This window comes from Cydia amplana, chromosome 1, assembly GCF_948474715.1.
Source record: "Cydia amplana chromosome 1, ilCydAmpl1.1, whole genome shotgun sequence".
In the NCBI taxonomy this organism is placed as follows: domain Eukaryota; kingdom Metazoa; phylum Arthropoda; class Insecta; order Lepidoptera; family Tortricidae; genus Cydia; species Cydia amplana.
Window position 1 is genome coordinate 5,489,327 of NC_086069.1, and position 23,929 is coordinate 5,513,255.

Consider the following 23,929-nt stretch of genomic DNA (forward strand, 5'->3'; position numbering starts at 1 on the left):
CTAGATTTTAATCTTGCTACAGTTGCTACCTTCCTCAAAATCACCAATACCAATAAACGATTCAGGATTCATCGAATAGGTATGACAGAGCGTTTTTCTAGCAAAGCATTGCTTTGTTTCCTCGTCGAGATAGCGGTTTATGATGGCAGCGGCACGCAAGTCGTTGGTTGCATGTGCGGGCGGCGAGCGCAGGTCGTGCACGACGAGGGGCACGCGCGAGTAGCGCTGCAGTTCAAGCGGGCTGACAACAGGCGAAGCGGGCGTGGGTGAGCGCAGGAGTACTATGCGGGATTGAAGTGCTCGTGGTGCTGGCGGTTTGTACCGCAACGTCCGCATCACTCTTGCATACGCTACCTCTATAAGCAAGCGCGCGTACTGCGTTGAGTGAGCTACGCGCCCTCGTAGCGCGCGCACGCTCACGTCTACCTTCTGTTGCCATGTAGGCGCTTCACGTAGCGCGGCATCCAGCTGAGCTGACGCGACGCCCATGAGTGCACACATGTGACGGGCAATTGCTTGTTGGAGAATCGATTGCGAGTCGATTGCGCCAGCGCACGCCACAAGTAGCTGCCGCTTGAGCTCGTCTAAGAATTGTTCCGGCCCGCCGCCCAGGCAGAAAACCGTGCCCGTCATACCTGTGATACATACAAAATATTTCATCCTAACGTATATGGCTTGAACTCTAGAGTAACTAACGTGCACAGGGAAAAAAAAAAAAGAACATACCGTGATTTTCCAATTCGGCAGCCATCTCGAAAACTGACAGTACACCTATCTCGTGACCCAATAAGTAGAATTGATTTGTTCCGCCTCTTTTCTTTAAAAACATCTGTAAAATCACCACGCCACATTAGTAGGTAATAACTACTGAATTTGTACATCATCTCATCCAATTATCTAATTTTGTAGAACATAAAAGCTTATTTTTTAACCGACTTCCAAATCTCAAAGAAGGAGGTTATCAATTCGGTTGTATGTTTTTTTTTTATTTTTTTTTATGTTTGTTACTCCATAGCTCCGTCATTACTGGACCGATTTTGAAAATTCTTTTTTTGATTGTATGTATATGCATACAGATTGGTCCCGTTTTTGTCAAAACCCAGTTCTGATGATGGGATCCATGAGGAATCGAGGGAACTCCTCAAATCTTAAAGGCATACATATAGTGATTTTTGTGTTTTTATCAACAAATCAAGCATATACATTCAGAAACGTGACATTTGATGAAGTGGAACTGCTGATGATGATCAGAACGGAACTCTTCAACGACGCATAGTTCACGTTTGGCGATTTGTCCTCTTCGTTATGTTTGTTAAGCAAGTTAAGTTTTTAAGCCACATTTTTGTCAAGCTCGAGTTCTGATGATGGGATCCATGAGGAATCGAGGGAACTCCTCAAATCTTAAAGGCGTGCGTATAGAGATTTTTGTATTTTCATCAGAAAATCAAGCATTTTTATTAAAAACTGTCGCATTTGATGAAGTGGAACTGCTGATGATGATCAGAACAGAACTCTTCAACGACCCATAGTTCACGTTTGGCGATTTGTCCTCTTCGTTATGTTTGTTAAGCAAGTTTAGTTTTTAAGCCACATTTCTGTCAAGCTCGAGTTCTGATGATGAGATCCATAAGGAATCGAGGGAACTCCTCAAATCTTAAAGGCATACATATAGTGATTGTTGTGTTTTAATCAACAAACCAAGCATATACATTTAAAAAGTAACATTTGAGGAAGTGTAACTGCTGATGATGACCAGAACGAAACTCTTTAACGACGCATAGCTCGCGTTTGGCGATTTTTCCTTTTCGTTATGTTTGTTAAGCAAGTTAGGTTTTTAAGCCATATTTATGTCAAGCTCAAGTTCTGAACATGGGATCCATGAGAAATCGAGGGAACTCCTCAAATCTTAAAGGCACACGTATATAATTTTCTGTATTTTCATCATAAAATAAAGCATTAACATTAAAAACTGTCGCATTTGATGAACTGGAACTGCTGATGATGATCAGAACAGAACTCTTCAACGACGCATAGTACATGTTTAGTGATTTCGAATTTCGACTTTGACTTGGACTGGGACCCGGACTCGGATCCAGATCCGGCCTCGTACCCGGATCCGGTTCGGACCCGGACCCGGACCTGGACTCGGACTCGGACCTGGACTAGACCCGGACTCGGACACAGACCCGGACCTTGACCCGGAAAACCACTATGATACCTAAACTAAACAAACTACTATGATTACCTACCATAAAATGTAGGTATAAAGTATGATGAGGCCAAACCCCTCCCGCTCAAACCCCCGTACACCGCACCGCATGCGCCGTTAAGTGGGTTAGGTTAGGTTAGAACTGCGAGCCTTACAGAAACGAAATGCTACTAGAAAAGTGGGTGGTTTTACCTCCTTTTCTACATAGCGCACCATCTACAATAATCTTTCACCGGGCCGCATAGAAGTCGGTTTTTTTTTCTTAAAAATTATAATAATAAAAACTTTGCTACGTTATAACGTAGGTTGGCGGTTGGTCTTTATAAAACATAGTTTTACATGTTACATAGTTGTGACTTGTGGTAACCCCATGTACAGAAATCCGTTAAAGTATTGATTGGTATCATACCCTGACATATCTAGCAGTCATCTCCTGGAGAGTTTCATCGGGATGGTCGAGTCCGGGCTGCAGCACGACCGCGGCTAGCTGCAAGCGTTCACATAGCTCGTGGTACCGTTGGTGTAGCCCTAGCAGTCCAGGCACTATGTACAGGCACGCTTCCGAAGCGTTGAACTCGTCATCTCTCTAAAAATGTTTTTATTTTGAAGGTAGACACTTCGTCTTAAAAGGAAATTAATTATTGCTATTAATATAAGTTTTTCTACAAACCATATCGCTGGCTTGTGTAAGTGTGGGCATCACCACTGTGTCAATAGCGGCTAAGAGTTCATCAGAATCAACGAAGGGAAAGAAAGCACTTAAGCCGCGGACAGGAGCGTAATCTGCTTCTTGTGACGTGGCTTCAATTTCCCGTAATCTTAAACACAACATTTTATTTTGTATGGGTTTAATAAATTAATGTATAAAATGATTATTTCATGTGTTAATTTTATAGTACTTACTTTTCTATACTTAACATTTGCACTTCATTTTCAGTGATTGTTACATTCTGGCTGTCTAAAAATACCCTAAGGGCTTGAATTTTATCTTCAGTTAAGCCAAAATCTTGCAACGTTTGGCTGTTTGGAGTATTTTCTGATATGGTGATACCTGGAAATCAGTGGGAGTATTTAGATAATACGAGGGCTGATTGAAAAGTTCGCGGCCTGACCATTAAAAAAAAAACTTTTTAATTTTTTTCTGCCGCCATTTTGAACTGTCATTATTCAGTTGTCATCCCGCGAAATTTCAATTGTAAGACATTGTAAAAATAAATTATACGTCTGATTTAAAAATAAGAGTCAACAGATTTTTCATAATGGACAATTTGGAGCAACGTGCTGTAATTAAATATCTTCATAAAAAAGGATTGACACCAAAACAAATTTTTGAAGATATGCAGTGTACATTGGGGCAATCCTGTCCATCATATACGACAGTAAAAAAGTGGGCAGCTGAATTCAAGCGGGGACGAGTCAATATCGCAGATGACCCTCGCCCCGGGAGACCAACCACTGCGACCAATCCATATAATGTGGCAATTATATGCGAGATGATAATGCAAGACCGACGATTAAAAGTAAGGGAAATAGCTGACATCTTAGGCATCTCCTATGAAAGAACCCAAAACATTATAGTCAACGAATTAGGTTTTTCAAAGGTGTCGGCGAGATGGGTTCCGAACTCCTTTCAGTGGAACAAAAATTCACTCGTCTAACAATTTCACGCGACTGTCTCGACTTGTTTGAAGCTGACCCTCAAGACTTTTTGGACAGATATGTTACTATGGATGAGACATGGGTCCATCACTACACGCCCGAGACTAAACAGCAATCAAAGCAGTGGGTTCGTGCTGGATCTCCGCCACCCAAAAAGGCAAAGGCCATTTTGTCGGCGAATAAAGTCATGGCATCGGTCTTCTGGGACGCAAAGGGAGTAATAATGGTTGACTATCTCTAGAAAGGTACCACTATAAACTCGGACTACTATTGCGACCTTTTACGCCGATTACGAGAAGATCTGAAAGTAAAAAGACCTGGATTGTTGACAAAAAAAGTTCTCTTTCACCGGGACAATGCACGTGTGCACACGTCAATAAAATCGATAGCAGAAATTCACAACTGTGGGTTTGAATTATTGCCCCACCCGCCTTATTCGCCTGATTTGGCACCATCGGACTTCCATCTATTTCCAAATTTAACAAAACACATGGGCGGTAAGAATTTTTTTACCAACGACGAGGTTCAAGCAGAAGTGGACACTTATTTTGAAGGCCTGGAGCAAAGTTTCTTCAAAAGTGGTATAATGGCTTTGGAATCCAGATGGAACAAGTGCAAAGAGCTCGACGGGGACTACGTAGAGAAATAAAAATATTAAATAAAATCTTTGGATTTGATTTCATACTTAGGCCGTGAACTTTCCAATCACCCCTCGTATGTTAGTAAGAAACAATAGAAAGTTTATACAAAAAGTTCAAAACTAAGTAAGGTTAAATTAAATGTTATAAGTATATTCGCTGGCATAAAATCAAAGTCTTGGCAATTCCGTGAGCAAATCTGTTGGGTTATTTAAATAATTAAGTAAATATCGAATAAAGGCAAGTGACAGAAGTCAGCTCATCGTCAATATAATCAACAACGATCAAGGCGGTTGTTAGGATCTGACAGTAATTTTAATTGCAATTTTGTTTTATTTAGTGTAGTGTAGAAATGGAATGTTTGAATAGGTACCGATGATGTTTTCGGTTGCTTTGATTCACACTCACCAGTTATTTTATTTATTTCCTGTGTAAGAGAGGCCTCACAGTAAACGGGACGCTGAGCAAAAATCACAGGTTGCATTGTCTGCAAACCCTGCTCTATTACATTAACAATGCCACCGTAACTCGTTGGTAAAATACCTTCAACCTGCAAGACGTAAGAATCAACAGTATTTCATTTCATACTTAATTCTATACCTATCGAAATAAATAAACTATATATTTTTAATCCGATTGTACCTTTGTATCCATTGATAGGGAAAGCATCATTGCCGGCAACTGATATGATGCCCTCGAGACACAAATGTCTTCTCCTACAGAGTTATTGACACCAACCACTGCAAAGTACCTGTATAGTTGTGAATTATTTGAATGTAGGTAATTAAATTCAGACGTATATAAGAGACACGATGTATATTGTACATTTTAGACCCTAAAACTTACTTGATAGAGGGGCAGGCTTTTCTAGTCTCTGCGTCCAAATTAGCCAATAGTGATTTATAAAGGGCTTGTGTCTGACCAGTCTGTTGTTCCGCCATCACTACAAATATTCCTTCAACTGGGCCCAGGCCTGAACTTAGTTTCAGCAGGTTTGACGCGCAGTCGTTCTGTGCAAGGTCGAACGAGGATGTTATAGAATTTACGCCCAATTTTTGCCAGGATCTGTCAACAAAATAAAGATACATAGTTAGAACTAAGTTTTCTACGATAGTTTGGTATTTACCTATTTAATTATTTGGAACCTTGGATCCTTGGTAACTGGTCAGATCTTATGGACCTACTTGTGAATCAGTCTTATATGTGCTCATACATTTTCTCAGATTTATTATTACATAACTTCAAAGATACCGCAAATTTATAACCGTAACCGTATTTGGATAAGGTCCTGCTGAAATCATTTGCACCCCAGCCTGTGTCGGTTAAGCGCGCGGCTGTTTTATCCGATAAACGCAGCGTTAGTGTAAGGCCTGAGTGGACGCTGGAGTTGGGCGTGCAGCGGGGCGGGGCGTGCGGCGTGCATGTTAAACAAATGCAACCGTATAGGAGCGGCCTTAGTGCACGCTGCTCATATCACGCGTGAGCCCGACGCCACGCTGCACGCCCCGCCGAACGCTCCGCTTCGAGCGTCCACTCTGGCCTTACACTTGGACGCATGCATTTTACATTAGATAGTCTAATGACACTATATTGTTTTACGCCGTAAAAGCAGCGGTAAGCGCATTGTCGTTTTTCATACATTCCGTTAACGCATGCGTTCAACGCTGCGTGTATCGCATAAAACAACTGCGCGCTTTACGGCTCGGCCACGACATTAAGCTACTTGCGACAGCGGCAGCGATAACCATAGGTTGGAGCGAGCCACAGCGATCGGACCTTTCGTTCCCACCTATGGTTGTAGCTGCCGCTGTCGCAAGTCGCTCAATGTCGTGGCCGAGCCGTTATACGTACATTAGTTGTCTACTGAGACGCGGCCCAATGTGGGGGAACTGCAGATGGAGCGCGCGTGCGCCCCGTTGCACCAGGCGCGAGACAAGGCAGATGGTGAGCCCCAATGAGTCGCCTACCACCAGCTGGCAGTGTGCTTGTGAGCATGTTAGTCTGCAACACATTTATTGACGAAGTGCTAATGCTAAAGACCATTACTAAGTTTATCGATAACAAATGAATTACATTGTTGAAACAGAGAATATTTTGTAGCCTTCCATCTGAGAAGGGTCCTTATGTACATGTAGCATAAGGACCCTTTAGGCATGGAACGCTACATTTATTCCTGGCCGGTTCATGTTACGTAGACCAGCCGAAATAACGAAAGATGTGGCATTTTCCCCCTAAAAATCGTTTTTATTCTCGGCAAATCCGCGTCGATTAGTATGTCCCGGCCCGCTTGATGGTAAAAGATTACCGTAGCCTATGGATACCTGCAACTCCAAGAGTGTAACATACATACATACATATAATTACGCCTATTTCCCGGAGGGGTAGGCAGAGACCACGGACTTCCACTTGCTACGATCCTTTAAAATAATTGACCGAAGCGTAGCGAAGGTCTACGTTTTGACTCGGGCATTTTGCTTTTGTATGTCCGGATGTTCTCCTCTACAGGTCACAATTCTCAACCGATTCTTGTGAAATTTTGTGACCAGATTCTATGAGTAAATAAAAAATTTTTGTCGATCCCGTTTTTGGAAATTTTCAAAAATGGAGGAGTTGTGATACCTCGCGCTTAAACAAATAGTCGTATCGATATCATAAGAGTATTTTCTTTTTGAGACATATTTACATAGTAAATGGCAAAAAATGCAGAAAAATTGTATTGCTGGTTTAGGCGGTATTTAGATATTTAGTTTGTACTCGAGAATGAGTAGCCGAATTTCGTCAGCTTAGCTAAGAACTATCATGGTGCATTTTGTAAACAATCGCTTTTTTTGTTTGCACACAGAAAGTCTGGGTTCAATCCCCAGTAAGACATAACTTTTTGTATTTTTTTTTTCGCACTTAAACTACGTATTTTTTTTTAATAAATTAAAATCTTTGTATTGTTGATCGATCAAACCACTGTGTGGCGCTGTCATCGTGCACGGGTCCCAATAAGCTATGCTCGCGAGGTCTACAGCTCACAGAGCCACTACTATTAACCTTGTTCTGTATGTTAACTCCCGATGGCGTAAGTACTGTTAGGTACAAATTAATTATGTCTACGTAGTAAGACGCAAACTTGTATTGTCTATAGATAATATAGATATTAACCACAGACTTAAATATACCATAGATAAAGCAAATATCACGATTTGTATTGAAACCAAGCGTGCCGACTTTTTACCACCTACTGTGACGTCACAGCCGCAATTTAGTGATGGGAAACCCTAACCGATTCAAAGACGCCGATGCCCCTCTGCCCCGCTACGATTCAACTGTCTTGCTCATACTCATAGATTTTATATCTGCGGTCTCGCTCGCTCACTCCCCGCTCCCCCGCGAACCACGCCAAAAATCACAAATCGATTGTCATGAATAACATCGATTTTCTGACAGACGAATGATCTTCTTCCCAACTTTTCCCTTCAATGAAACTGGTATTTTCAAAATCTATGACTGGATCATGTGGAAAACAAAAATAATGAAAGTTTTTTTGAAACACTGTAGTAATTTATAAACATACTAAACGTTTAAACATAATATTCGTATATGTTCAAATTACCCTCCTTTTTAGGGTTCCGTACCCAAAGGGTAAAAACGGGACCCTATTACTAAGACTCCGCTGTCCGTCCGTCCGTCCGTCCGTCTGTCACCAGGCTGTATCTCACGAACCGTGATAGCTAGACAGTTGAAATTTTCACAGATGATGTATTTCTGTTGCCGCTATAACAACAAATACTAAAAACAGAATAAAATAAAGATTTAAGTGGGGCTCCCATACAACAAACGTGATTTTTGACCGAAGTTAAGCAACGTCGGGCGGGGTCAGTACTTGGATGGGTGACCGTTTTTTTGCTTGTTTTTTGTTGATGGTGCGGGACCCTCCGTGCGCGATTCCGACTCGCACTTGGCCGGTTTTTTAATAATAACGATTAATTTTTTTTAATACTAGATAATATCATTCGTCTGTTCGAAATCGAGTAATCGATTAGAATCGATTATTGATATTGTAGAACGAACAACACTAGTCGCTAAATTTGACGGACGAATGAGAATTGGCCTGTACCACGAAGTCGAAGCGATGCGCGACAGTATCGCTAGTTCCGATATTCATCGACTCTTTAACACACAACGTCAGATCAAACGCTCAAAGCAAACGCGCAATGTAATGTAAAAATAGTTTTGTAACGTTAATCTATAGTTACTTAGGTATATTATTGGAAACACAACTTGGAATACTTAAAAAATTGTTTTAAAATGAATTTACGCATAATATCATTTTAAAATTACTTACCTGTGATAGGAAATATGTCCTTGCCCTTGGGTGCTTGCAATTTTTGGGCTGTTGCAGTTACTTATCACGCAACGAGGCATTTTTACGAACTACTGGCTGCAACAACTGACGCGCGTGAACTGTCAGTAGCGACGGTCAACCTCGACGATTCGTCGGGGTTCGGACACGCGAAGTAGATGCATTTGCGTCATCTAGGTATATTTAAGTCTGTGATATTAACCATTAAATACTCGTAATTGTGAACCTGGGCTCCACAAGGGATGTCGGCGATTCCTGAACGCGCAGCATCACGCGGCCTCGGTGTCGACTGCGCGCGAGCAAGCGAAACGCGCACGTAGCGTCGCCGGGCGCGTACACGACGCGTGACAGCGGACGCACCCAGCCCCCGCTGATGCCCTCCGCCAACAAGTGTTGCAGCCTCTGTGTTGAAATACTCGTAATTGTGAACCTGGGCTCCACAAGTGATGTCGGCGATTCCTGAACGCGCAGCATCACGCGGCCTCGGTGTCGACTGCGCGCGAGCAAGCGAAACGCGCACGTAGCGTCGCCGGGCGCGTACACGACGCGTGACAGCGGACGCACCCAGCCCCCGCTGATGCCCTCCGCCAACAAGTGTTGCAGCCTCTGTGTTGACATTTAAATTAGGATTTTACTAAACTTTCTAACACTAAATTAAGCGTTTTAATTAGTCTTGATCTAATATGTACAGTCGAGTTAATAGTCATGTTTACAAGCCAACGTTTAAAAAAATATTAACACGCCTCTAAGCCACTGACAATAAGGTCGTGATATTTTTGGAACGTTGACTTGTAAAGATGTTTATGAACTCGACCGTACTATGTACAAAAATATGTAATTGCCTATTTGTAAGTAAATATGTATTATACAGGATATAAATATGTAAGTATCTCGGTTACAAATTCTCGGGTTTTTAAACCCGGTCATTTATAAGGTGTGCGTGTGGATATAGATCCAACACGTAGAGTCCGTTAGGAGAGCTTTAATTTCATGTAGAACGCCTGCTGGAACGCATACATAGATATATACCCATAAACCGGTTTCAGCAGACATTGGAGGCTATTGTAGAAAAATGAAAAGAGTCCTGGTCTATGGTTTAAATTTGTCTGGAAAATAAGACTAGGCTATTGCTAAGAGTTGCGGACACCTGCCATAACATTGTGATATACAGTGTTATCGAGGCGGGCGGTGACTCGCCATCGTAAAGACGGCCAGGCGCAACACAATTAAGCCAAGCCAGAGCCGAGAGTCCTGTGGGTCCCCTTGGGGTTCCACTCCAACCGACGAACACACGCTGGAGACAGAGACCCTGACCGACTCTCTGGAGTACTCGGAATGTATTAATGTATTAATGTAATATTATTATTAGGTACCTTGAAAGTGTCGATGTCGTTATGCAGAAAAAGACTGGAAAAGTCCACACGAATGTAAGATCTTTCTTTGGTCAATGCGCCCATTTTGAACGAATACACTTCATTATTTTTTACTTGATGAATATCCAATGTGTTCCCAAAATGCGCACAGCACTGAAGATAGGCCTGAATAAAAAACAATGCATGCTTAAGAATACGATGTTTTTATTAATATTACGACGAACACATTTTATTTGCTTGATAACGAAATCTAAATCTAAAAAATAATTCTATTATTTACTGACTTTTACGTGCTTACTTGGCTGGCAGTTTAAAAACGCCAGAACTTCGGTTTAAACAGATATTATTTTTTCTAAAAAAAAACTCACATCTTTATGATCACCTCTACCGCATATAACATACTCGCAACCCCAACCGTTAGTTTCAGAAAGCACGCGATTCATGAACGTGTCGTCTCGGCAACAGATGATATCTTCAGCTAAAAAAATCTTTAGTCAAATCCTTATATTCAAAATTGTTTATTTAGTGGTTTCTCTTCTAGCATAATAGTTATGTCAAGTTACTAGAAACTTAAAAACTTAATGTATGAAACAACTTTATACATTTGTCTTAAACCATATATATACCCACCATCCAATTTAGGAAACATTTTCACTAAGAACTTTTTCTTCGCAGCATCGCCAACGACCACGAATACGCGACAGTCCAAATGAAGCGCCATGGCGATAATGGCCTGTCCTGTTGCGCCTGCGCCACCGCTCACGAGGACCTTCGTGCGTGGCAGTAGCCGCGTTTTGATGGCCTGAATTTTTAAACGGACTGTTAGAAGCGTAATATTAAAGTCCACGACTAAGTGATATATGTCTATAGCTCAGGGTTTACACGCCGACTTTGGATGAAAAAATCACCAATTTGTAACTCACTGGTCTAGGTACGATTCCCAATGCACAATTTTTCAATTCACTCCAACACGAATATAACAGTAATAGAATAACGCGTTTGAACGCTGGTGGTAAAGAGTTCAGCTTCAAGCACCGGAGTTTTTTGTAATGGATGTACAAATTAAGTAGGTATAATTTGTGAAGGAAAACATCGTGAGTACACCGCACCAACACCAACAAGGCGTATATTCGCCTCTGAATTTGATATCAGATGGAATCGCTACCATAGATATCGCGAGTAGATGGATGGTAGTCGCTAACATAAAAACCAGAGTATCTCTGCGCCAGTTCTCGGGATTAAGTAGTCTCTAACGAATATGAGTAGACTCACAAGGCAGTAAAGTGCGTGCGCGAAGGGCAACGGTACAGTGGCAGCGTCCTCCAGAGTCCAATGCGCCGGCACCGGCCACAACAACTCGGGGCGCGCGCGCACATGCGAGCGAGCCGAGCCACCGCGCAAGAGGCCCATCACACGCGACCCGCTACAAGTACAAGGTCAGTACGGTTACCATCAGTTTGTCACTGACATAAACGCCGTCGAGAACGTAATTTACTTTCTATACATCTCGTTCGCACTCGCATATGGGTGGGATGTAGGTATAGAAAGTAAATTACGTTCTCGACGGCGTTTATGTCAGTGACAAACTGATGGTAACCGTACTGGTCAGCCAAAAGTATCTCGACGGCGCAAGTAGGGACGTAAAAATAAAATAAAAATGTCTTACACGTACACTTTGTGAATTAAAGAACAAAGGACAATGAGTAATTTAGGTCCATATCCTCAATACTTATGAAACCTATGCCAAATAATAGCTCCAATGCTATGATTTATTTCATACTATGACAGTTAAGTCGAAGTCGCGGGCCAACATGGTCTTTTTTAGGGTTCCGTAGCCAAATGGCAAAAAACGGAACCCTTATAGATTCGTCATGTCTGTCTGTCTGTCTGTCTGTCCGTCTGTCCGTCTGTCTGTCCGTCCGTATGTCACAGCCACTTTTCTCCGAAACTATAAGAACTATACTGTTGAAACTTGGTAAGTAGATGTATTCTGTGAACCGCATTAAGATTTTCACACAAAAATAGAAAAAAAACAATAAATTTTTGGGGTTCCCCATACTTCGAACTGAAACTCAAAAATATTTTTTTCATCAAACCCATACGTGTGGGGTATCTATGGATAGGTCTTCAAAAATGATATGAGGTTTCTAATATCATTTTTTTCTAAACTGAATAGTTTGCGCGAGAGACACTTCCAAAGTGGTAAAATGTGTGTCCCCCCCCCCCTGTAACTTCTAAAATAAGAGAATGATAAAACTAAAAAAAATATATGATGTACATTACCATGTAAACTTCCACCGAAAATTGGTTTGAACGAGATCTAGTAAGTAGTTTTTTTTTATACGTCTTAAATCGCCTAAATACGGAACCCTTCATGGGCGAGTCCGACTCGCACTTGACACTTAGCACTTTTTGCAACTGTTTCACCATAGTATGTTTTATTATAATAGAAAGAAAACGACACGTTATGCATTTTATTATCATTGTATTTATATTAATCAAAAAATAACATAGGTATTATATAGGTATCTACCTACCTACAATATTAAATATCTACAATTAAATCGTCTAGATGAAGTTCTTAGGTCGAGGTAGACTAGTGGGTTTTAATCCACCGGCACTTCATCTAGACGATTTAATTGTAGATATTTAATATTGTAGGTAGGTAGAATCCTATATAATACCTATGTTATTTTTTGATTAATATAAATACAATGATAATAAAATGCATAACGTGTCGTTTTCTTTCTATTATAATAAAACATACTATGGTGAAACCGTTGCCGTACTGGGTTCTATTTATATAAAAAAGGCCATGTTGGCCCTCGACTTCGACTTAACTGTCATAGTATGAAATAAATGATAGCATTGAAGCTATCATTTGGCATAGGTTTCATAAGTATTGAGCATATGGACCAGACTCCATACTAAAGTGCCCATGGTCCTTACTCACTGTGTTTTTAAACAAAAACTGCTAATGCATATCTACAAATTTTAGAGTGAACTTGTCAAGGATTTCATTCAAGAGAAATTTATTTAAAATATAAGAAAAATAACTAACCTTTGGTACGCTTAGGAGCAGATCTGCTCCATACCTATTCAACTTAAACATGTATTTATTATGATTGATATATAAATGACTATTTTTTCACAGGAACATACGAAAGGTTAAGAATTTTTTTGTGAAAATTATATATAATAATATAATAATATAATAATAAATAATATAATAATAAAAACTTAAAACATAAAAATAAAAGACAGATTGAAAATTAGCATTCAATAGAGCTATGAGTGCAATAGGTCCCTAGTCACTTGATTTGAGCCACTTACTTTTGTAAAATTCCACTAAAATCCATTCCATAATAACCTTCGCAATTTGTTTGTTTATTAACAAATGGTTCATTCGCTGCCAATATATCGCTAGCGTTCAGTCCAGCAAAATGCACCTGTTCATGCAAAAGAAATCACCTAATTCTATTTTATGTTTTTAAAAATTCGCTGCAATATGCATTCGGATGACGTCAGATAATAATTATTCGTACCTACTGCAATGGAAAAGATATGAGTTCAAGGAAAGTGCAATATATTATTAAAAAAGACGTCACACAAAATTCGAAACCAAACCCTACCTTTACCGAGATCCCATTACTTTCAGATGCCGGGGCTGTCACCCAGTGTAAAGAGTTTAGGTCACCGACTCTCATGCTCTGTAACATTTTCTCATCTTGACTTTTATATCCACTTTTATCCTGATGAAATACAAATATGATATCAAACCATGTGTTAAGTATTAAAAACAATTGTAAGTAGGTATCTATATTTAAGAACTTACATTTAACACATTTTGAGATTGATATCTATTGTCAAACTTGGATGTGTCGAACATAAAAGACTCTGCGTCTGGTTTGGCAATATGACGAAATTTGATGCCATTCAATGTAACACCACCGCACCTGTAAGTAAATAATCACTTAATGATATTTATCTGCTAGAGATTTTTAAACGGGAGGGGTAAAACAGAATTATCGCCAGAGGATTAATTTTCTGAAATTAGATTGCTAGTGAAAGAGTGCCTAACACAACTGGCTTCCAATATTAAAGCAAACAAATCTTACGTTTTTCATCATGCATTTTGACGCCTCTAAACCTTAAATAAGTAAAGCTATGCATTCTAATGTTTTTTCTTCAATTGGTGTTTGTTGTTTTTGCCTACACTTTTGTTATGTCTTACCTGGTATAGTCCTGTACCGCACACACTTTGAATTTCAAATCTTTATTCATTTCTATAGATTTCGTGTGCAAATCTGTGTTGATTGTGATGGCTCTGATGAAAGCAGGCCGCGAGACGTAGTCGTGTGTCTGACGGATTGTGTTGAGCTGCAGCAGAGCATCCAAGAATGGTTCCCAGCGGCCAGTCCATGACACGCGACCCGCAGAATATGATCCGTTCACTTCACGTATGGCTTGGAATTCATCCCTGATGGTTGACATTATGCCGATGACGATAATGGTCTTTTTACATAAATATACGTCAGCTGCAGAGATAACTCACCTCCTATATAGAAATGTGTTTGCAGGGGGGTCAACTAACTGCATCTGACTGTACATACTCATCAATTATATAAAATCCCTCAAAACTCGAATTTTCGAATGATTGTTGTTAGGTGAGCCAGGCAGGTAAAACTAAGTATTGAATAGAAGTTGAATCATATTATGTTGGTGAAAATGCATTATACATACCGGTACATGTAGCCCCTTTCATTTAAAATTTGATATATTTCCTCCGTCTCTAGTATGTCTTCCTTTAATTCTTCGTATTCAATATTACTCTCGGACGTAACAGTGTTCTTCAAAACTATAAAACCTGAAGCCACTTTTGTGATTCCATCATCGATCTAAAAAGTTCGATTTGTATTTAAGCTGGGCTGGGATGACATCCTCTGTAGGCTACGCCACACAAATTTACAGGATGGTGCCTCGGGAACTGATCTGGCGCGTCTCAAGGCCGCCTCCAAGCCTGAGTCGGGTGCGTGGCTGCACGCCTTGCCATCCCCTCAATTAGGCACACTGCTGGACAATGATTCCCTTAGGATCGCAGTGGCCTTAAGGTTGGGGTGCAAGGTGTGCAACCCGCACCGCTGCATCTGCGGAGTGATGGTGGAAGAGAACGGCCACCATGGGCTCAGCTGCCAAAGATGCGCCGGTCGTTTCCCCAGGCACCATTCTTTAAATGAAATCGTGCGTCGAGCCATGCTGTCGGTGGGTGTTCCGTGCCTCCTTGAACCACCAGGGCTGTCTCGAACAGACGGCAAACGACCCGACGGGCTGACGTTGGTTCCCTGGCAGAGAGGGCGCTGTCTTATATGGGACGCAACTTGTGTGAGTACATTTGCTGCGTCCCATGTAGGACACACCGCTAAGTCGGCAGGCTCAGCGGCAGAGACTGCCGCCAAAAACAAGCACCAAAAATACTTTGCCTTGGGAGCCAACTACGACTTCGTGCCCGTTGCCGTCGAGACAGCCGGGCCCTGGGGACGGGAGGCACGTGAGCTCTTTCGAGAGCTGGGCAAGCGCCTGAGGGAAAAGGGGAATGACCCCCGTTCTGAGTCATGGCTTGTCCAACAGGTCTCCATCGCCATACAGCGGGGTAACGCTGCCAGTGTGATGGGGACCTTTGGACCCGGCATGGCTCAGAACGGGTTTTAGTTCTTAAGTTTTATATGTATTACCTTTATATTATTGAAATAAAAACTTTAAGCAAATATGTCATAAGCCATAAATTAACAGGTTGGTAAAGGTAAGCAGTAGGCACACACTTAATGACTCATTCTGAACTAGTTTTTAAATCAGAATTCCGAATAAAAGGTGGTCATTTCATAGTGCAGCAACTTTGACCCTCGAATATAGATATTTTTGTTACAAGCAAGCAGAACAGCGAAAGTAGTCAAAGGAAACTATAAATCTTTATGACTCCTACAAGTGACAGGATTTAAAGAAATATGTATGAAAAATAACCTCAAACCGTCCATTCCCACGGTGCAACGCCACAGTAAGCCGTAGCAGGCGCAAGTCGTGCAGAATTGGCTGCGAATACAACTCCACGTCGCGGAACTCCACAGGGAGTCCCCGCCGCGGCGCTCGCGCAACCATTGTGAGTGTGTCCCATACGCACACCAACGCGGAAGAAAATGGAAATAACGTCCTGCCTAGAAACATAATTAATTATTACAACCAATAATCAACATCCCCCACAGCACGCCATTGTGCTTGATCTTGAGTATGAACAGCTACCTGGGTTGATCGGCCGAAATGGCCATTGGTTCTGTGGCTTTTGTTACTTATCCATTAACACTCCAGCGTGCTCGCACCAACCACGTCCGCATATACAACATACTTACTTAGATTTTTTAGGCATACTTACCTCCAATTTGGTGACCTCGTAAGTAAGCATATTCAGCATCGTCTAAAGTTATCTTGAAAGTGCACGTTGAAGCCGTTTTTCTTTCGGGACTTGCATATAACGCCAAATGCCTGTCGATTGTAAGTTAAAAATTATTAATTCTGTGAGCACCGTGCACTGTCACTTTATGTAGGTAATGCAGCGTGTACATTCATGATCCGCTATTCTTATTGCAGCACTTTATTAAGCGTTCCATTTGCGATGTTTCAAGAAGTAATCTATCTGTGTCTATTCTAACATTCTCTGAACACGTTGTTATACTTGTTGCTGCTAAAAGTGGTTGTGTGCGACGGCTTTTCATAATTCTCGATAACAATTCTATAGATGTTTATGTGGTGTGACTCAATCTACTGGTTTTGTCTTTAAAGTACCTACTTATATATAATGTATTTACCATTTTTGTTGATGAGCCCATTCCACTAAGTGTGACAGATGAGGAGTCCCAGTTGAAACAGGAAATTCGACTTTTGGGTATAAATATCGTATATCTGGATAATATCCTTCCATGAACAACCTACAAAACAAAATATTTCAATTCCAGAACCTATAGAATTAAATTAAAAAATATTTTTTTTGTACTGTGTCACACTCACTGTCCAATAGCTTCGAGTAGGAAGCGAGAATTATCAGGGTGCCCACGGCGCGTTAGCGGCACATGCGCACAGGTGGGCATCGCGCGCTTAAGAATAGCCTGCAGTAACCCGTGCGGTGCCACCTCCACCAGCACCGCGTTCTTTGGAATCAGTCGCGCAGTTTCTTCAAAAAGCACTGGATTCTGCAACATCAAAACACAAAATGTATCTTATACTCTCTCAACTTGAGATCCAGAGGCCTATATCCAGCAATGTCCGTTTTTTCAACTGAACTGCCTAATTACAGATTTTGCAATCGATATTTTGGCAACATAAATTAATCCAAATTACCAGAAGATTATTAGTATGGTACTCGGCTGAAGAATACTTGGCCATATCTTCGTTCCATCTTTCCTGCGGCACAGATGTTGACACCCAACGCTCACTGCGAAGTTTCGGAGTTTTAATTACTTCGTTCAAGTATTTTAGGAGTCCAGGCCCTGAAACAACAAGTAGTTAATAATCTACTTAAATTTTTGTTATTTTATAAGCATAAATGAGCGACGTCCCGTCGGTTAACCTGATGTTGCCCTAAATATTATTAGCAAGTTTGTAGGACAAGCAAAATTTAGGATAACTTAACTTTGGAGCTAGCGTAAGTTCAGAACAAACCGTTCAGGCTTCAGACCGTGCAAAGTGGGGTAGAGACTAAAACTCAGTTATAATCATTTGATTAATTTTCATAATAATAAATTGTTAGTCACCTGCTTCGGCAATATATCGTGAATGGTATGCTATATTGGAGCATGGAACCTCCTTTGCGAAAATCCCGTTAGTGGTCAACTGAGCAACAAATTGACCCATAATTTCTGCAGGGCCTGAAATGGTGCTGGAATCAGCCGCATTGTGGCAGGCTACTTCTATCTCCGGTGGACACATCTTCGATACCTGATGAGGACACGTAGTTTTTTTTTTATTTAAGTACCAGAAATGAAATGGTACTTTCAAAAATAGAAGTTTTCTGTCATAATATTTAGGTATTCAAAGTCAAAACATGCAGTTGATTACACAGTAAGGACGTATAGCCAAATACATCTGATTGTCATACGCACTTCTGCAAATCCTATGCCAACAGCAGCCATGGAGCCGTATATAAAGGGGGTTTCCACAGAGACAAGCCCACGGCTGTATGCTGACAAAATCATCTCCTCGGCTGTAAGACAGCCATCAGCGTACGCGCACCCCAGCTCGCCTACGCTGTGTCCTGATGAATAGTTTAAAAATTGTTGACGCAAATTCAACCACTTTAATTTCCCAGGTGTAAGTTGCAAAAAATAAATCTGAGCATCTGAGCCGGAAATAAATGATGAAATTATAAAATTACATTGACACGTTACCTATAACATTATCCGGGACCAAACCCAATTGTAAGAGGATATCGGTCAAACCAATCTGGACAGCAGCAATTCCAACGAACGAATGTAGAATATTGTCGTAAATCGTTTTATCGGGCGACGTTATGATATGGATAATATCGATGCCTCTTGGTTCCAATACTCGTCGACAACTATATTTGAAAAACAAATAATATTCGGATTTTAAATTCCCTGCATTTACTTACTGGCCATATATGTATTAGTAAAAACATCCAACATGTGGTTTACTTAAGAGTGATATTTTTTTAATGTTTATCAATTTTATCATAGTCCCGCAGATTGCGTCAATATCAAGGTACGTTTAACTATAGAAAATAATGGTGTGCTGTGATATTTTTCCTTCGACGTAACTGTAACTTTATTGCATAATACATATCTCAGAATATCAAATACCGTTCTATGGCAGCAGCAAAGATTGGTAAGCGCATGAGTTGTGTTCCCATCCCAGCCCACTGTGAGCCCATGCCGCTGTACACGAACCATAACGGCCTATCGCCGCCGTCGAAATACTCTGCCTTTTCAACCAGGCTCGTGGCTTTCGATTCATTGTCTGTTCCTACAAAATAATCATTTATTTATGTTTGTTTTGAGGGTTTTCTAACAATTTTAAACTAGTGGCTCTGTGAGCTGTAGACCTCGCGAGCATAGCTTATTGGGACCGTGCACGATGACAGCGCCACACAGCGGTTTGATCAATCAACAATACAAAGATTTTAATTTATTAAAAAAATACGAAGTTTAAGTGAAAAAAAAATACAAAAAGTTGTCTTACTGGGGATCGAACCCAGACTTTCTGTGTGCAAACAAAAAAGCGATTGTTTACAAAATGCGCCATGATAGTTCTTAGCTAAGCTGACGAAATTTGGCTACTCATTCTCGAGTACAAACTAAATATCTAAATACCGCCTAAACCAGCAATACAATTTTTCTGCACTTTTTGCCATTTACTATGTAAACATGTCTCAAAAAGAAAATACTCTTATGATATCGATACGACTATTTGTTTAAACGCGAGGTGTCACAACTCCTCCATTTTTGAAAATTTCCAAAAACGGGATCGACAAAAAAAATTTATTTACTCATAGAATCTGGTCACAAAATTTCACAAGAATCGGTTGAGAATTGTGACCTGTAGAGGAGAACATCCGGACATATAAAAGCAAAATGCCCGAGTCAAAACGTAGACCTTCGCTACGATTCGGTCAATAAATTATCCCCTCCTTATCCCTATTATTCCCTCGTTCTTTAACCATTACCAACATTCTCAAACAACAGTTCCTACTTACCCAAAATAGTAAATCCTCTACCGAGATGGCCATTTATTTTGTAAGAGTGGATATTTTGAATCAAGGCTAACTCCTCGGCGTCTATAGGTCTTGATTTTATATTATTGATCATGTTTTGCACAGCTGTATCCGTTCGACCCGAAATTAAGACCAATCGTGGAATATCGCTGTGATATTTTGTCAAATCCTAAAATAGAACAAAAAAAGAATTAGGTATTGCACAAGATTAAGTAACAAATTTTGTAAATATGACCAATAAATGCAAAAGAAATACTTTGTACAGTACAATTACCTTAGGCTTGTAATGTCCATGTAAAAGTATGTGAGAATTAACACCGGTTAAAGACAAACCGTTGATTGCAACATAGGTTCTTGCAGTAGGTTTATGGTCGGTCAAGACCTTGAGGCGGCCTTCTCGCAACGCCTCCACGTCATCACGGGTTCGCTCGCAGTGCAGGTTGCCCGCTAACTGTCCCGTGTGGTACCCCAGAAGCACCTGAGGGTCGGTAAGATCTCCTAATGACACTTATTCAATCCAGGAATAAACTTTGCTTTGCTAACGAAGTATCAATAAGTACATCGTGGAAAGTCATTTGATATTTATCATTCTCTTTTCGGCGAAGGAAACTATCGTGAGAAAACCGGACTGAATTAAAAAAAATATATAAAATGTAGTACCTGCATCATTTTTTTATTCAGGTTCCCAAAGTTAACCCAGATTTTTAGGATTTTAGGTTTTTTTTTAAAAAAAAAGGTTGTTCTTTACAACAACAACAAAATAAGAGATACCGATACCTTCGTGACTCCCATTATACCCGTGGCGGACTCGCAGTAGCCCACATTGGACATGATGCTGCCAATGTACAGCGGCTCGCGGCGACTTAGACAAAAAACTTTATCTATCGCATCCAGTTCTAGCTTGTCAATCTCAAAATCGGCTGAAAACACAAACAAACCATTTTCATCACACTTGCTCATATTTTTTATGTTTATGATTAAAAATGCTAAATATTAATGACTTAATAGCTGATATATATTTTTCACAATTATATATCATGGCTGTATACCAAAATGATGTACAATATCTGTAATTATACCATAAGTAACACTTATTGTGGGAACTTAAAGCTTTATTTTTTCGTAGTAAATGTGATGGAAAACACGGGAAGTATGAAAAATGTAAATTCGTTAACAATCTTGTCCATACCTTTCGTATTGTACAATATACTATAACTATGACTAAGAAAACATATATATACATTACATAAAAAGTCACGGACAAAGTGCTACCAGTACCTGCTCCAAAACCTTCAACGAATTCTACATCCCTTGGCGATACTTTTATTTCCTCATAGAACTTATCTAGAAATGTCGTCATTTCTTCAGGTTTCCGCTTAAAACTGCCAGTGGTTTCAACAGATGCATACGATGTTTTTACAAAAACAACATCCGCATAAATTCTAAAATACAAATGTTTTGGTTTAACATGAAGCGTAATATAACAATTGCATCGTAAATCGATAATTATGGTTTACCTGAATGCATCCTTAGCTTTTTGTAAGAAAAGCACCGAAATAGCTTCAGATTTTACGCATCCGTCAGCTGCTTGATCGTAGGACTTTGTTCGTCCATCCTTACATAATGTTATATTTCTGTAATATTTAAAAGTATTAAGAGTGTTGTATTTTTACAATAAAAACGTCTCTAGTTTATATTGGATAGGTATGTGGCCCTATATTCCGCCTTTTTATATATTATGTATCTTAGCAATTCCGTAATTATGTTTTACGTCACCCTATGCCCGTAAGTGGGATTATCTACCCGCTTCGCGAGGAAATTCACACTTCCCGGCCAAGGCAAGACGTAAAACTTTAGACAAACCACGGGCGGTAATTCGTTCTCACCTTCGGTTCGGGCTACAAACACCCTGCGATCTGGAGCATTCACGAATTCACCTCCCTAGGTATGTAATGTTCTATTACCTGCTGAAGTGTATGGAAGTCTGCGGGTGCATGCACAAGTTGCAGCCCCCAACAACGGCCGCTTCGCAGTCGCCTCGCGTCAGCGCCTGGTAAGCTTGCTCCAGAGCCACTGCTGAGCTACAGCACCCACCGTCGATAGCCAGCGAGGGCCCCTTTGCGTTCAGCCAGTACGACACCCGGTTGGCGAACATTGTCTTGCTGCATCTAAATTACAATTTATGAAGATCGTAAACAGGCATTAAATACCTCTTGGTTCTATTTACACAGTTTTTACTCAACGGCTAACGTGTCAAAACTTCGACGGATTAAGAAGCATCCAGTGGTGTGACCACTGGTGGATTTTTACAAGTCTTTAGTAGGTATGCCTTTACGTGCACCTTCGGATTTTAATTTGTATGTTCCAAAGATTCCCTACAATATAATAGTACGATATGATATTGTGTCTTGTAATTTTATTGTTCGTACATAGTACAAAATATTGTATTTAACTTACCCAGCTATACTAAAACCAGTCTTGCCTGCAAACGCTGCATAAAACAAAGCTTTCTCAGTTTCAGATAAGCAACTTCCGATATAAACACCAACTTTCTTCCCGGACAATTGGTTGGGGTTGATTCCTGTTAAAATAATGCTGAATATTAATTTCAACTAATAATACTCGGAACTTTGGCTTAATTGGGGTCAACAGTGAGACACAATGACAAATATAATTTAAGGAAAATTGTTTCAAACTGATTTTCATTAGACGTCAACAATATTGACAGTATCAGCAATAATTGTATTGATTTCAATTTAGGTAAAGTATCTACTATTAATCAAGTGTATGCCTTCCCCTAATTCATTCAATTTATGTAATTGATTAGTTATTATCTACTCTGTTTAGGTATTGAGTTGTGGAGAATCTACACAACAACAGTCATGTGTAGACTAGGAACTAACAGCGTCATTTTAAATTTAGAATTTTCATCACCATTCTTGTGTGTATGATTATGTTCATCTATTATTCATTTCATTCACCTCTCTCTTAGTTTCAAAACCTACCTGCATCGTAAATAGCTTGGTAAGCATGTTCAAGAATTTTGCGGGACATCGGATCTAAGTTTACCCCGAGGTGATAATGTACTCTGAAAAACTGAGCGTCGAACGTGTCCAGATCGGGGATCAAGCCCACGTGCTGTGGAACTTCTGGGTGGTTGTAGTTCCATCGGGGTTTCTTTTCCTCGGCTGGGTTCACCTAAATATGAAACAGATTTCAACATATTTTTTCAGGCTGCTGACATACGGACTATTCTAAGTAAGGTTAAATTTGAGTATTGAGATATTATTAAATATTTTATTTCTGAATCTAATAAAAGTGGTTAAAAGGATTTAAAGATCTGCCACATATATTTGTATCATAAATAAAATTCTGCAGCAAGCGAAATTAAGTGCATGTCCTTGACGAGTTAAGTTGAAATCCAGGTCTTTCTGGTGACTGTATCGAAATATTTATCGTCCGTCGTATTTTTGCTATGGAATTTGAGATTTACTGTGTTCGTTCATGAAATCATGATAAAGAATCGACTTGCCTTGTTGTAGAGAATATCGGAGAGCTCCTGGATGTGATGTGACTGCGGGTAAGTACCCGACACGCCGGAGATCACTACTCGGTTTCCGTCAAGGTCTTCGCTGCGCTCGCGCGGCGCCTCGCCGAGATCGCTCGGAACTTCTTGTGGTGTCGGAGCCATCAGACACACAGTCGATAACAAAGGAACAAAATGTTTGATTACTTTTTTATATTAATGACTAATTTGGATAGGTAATAGTTTAATGAATTATTTTATTATGTAAAAAGAAATGCCAGCCACCAGAACGGGCTAAGATACCAGAATCACTGAGGTGAAAAATATCGTACTTTAATAAATGCCGTGCGCAATCGGAATGAATTGACTTTTGTTATTTATATTGCTTTTAAATGCAT

The 23,929-nt window shown here is 40.3% G+C and overlaps 1 protein-coding gene across 1 annotated transcript; it reads right to left on the reverse strand.

The window, feature by feature from the left end:
- Positions 1-23,696, reverse strand: LOC134656469 (fatty acid synthase-like). Its single transcript, XM_063512318.1, has 37 exons — positions 23,538-23,696; positions 23,011-23,203; positions 22,463-22,586; positions 21,970-22,173; positions 21,523-21,639; positions 21,284-21,447; positions 20,783-20,925; positions 20,280-20,483; positions 19,988-20,174; positions 19,095-19,257; positions 18,663-18,832; positions 18,378-18,529; positions 18,030-18,213; positions 17,617-17,765; positions 17,287-17,468; positions 17,088-17,207; positions 16,651-16,764; positions 16,249-16,435; positions 14,974-15,128; positions 14,465-14,710; positions 14,066-14,186; positions 13,863-13,982; positions 13,564-13,679; positions 11,503-11,653; positions 10,861-11,032; positions 10,599-10,708; positions 10,231-10,395; positions 9,288-9,463; positions 6,358-6,507; positions 5,353-5,571; positions 5,149-5,257; positions 4,915-5,056; positions 3,113-3,260; positions 2,880-3,027; positions 2,619-2,795; positions 727-829; positions 1-635 (listed from the first exon to the last, which is right to left on the reverse strand). The coding sequence occupies exons 1-37, from the start codon at positions 23,694-23,696 to the stop codon at positions 1-3; spliced, it is 6,279 nt and encodes a 2,092-aa protein (XP_063368388.1).
- Positions 23,697-23,929: the final 233 nt, after the last annotated feature.

What these genes read in the sequence shown, in the direction of transcription:
- LOC134656469 (XM_063512318.1), bottom strand. Translation starts at nt 23,696, where the DNA reads ATGGCTCCGACACCACAAGAAGTTCCGAGCGATCTCGGCGAGGCGCCG. An exon ending in GTGGGAATGGACGGTTTGAG is followed by an intron (nt 15,129 to 16,248) that starts GTTATTTTTCAT and finishes CGAACTTTTTAG; the next exon opens with ATCGATGATGGAATCACAAA. An exon ending in CGTCTCAGTAGACAACTAAT is followed by an intron (nt 5,572 to 6,357) that starts GTACGTATAACG and finishes TTTTGTTGACAG; the next exon opens with ATCCTGGCAAAAATTGGGCG.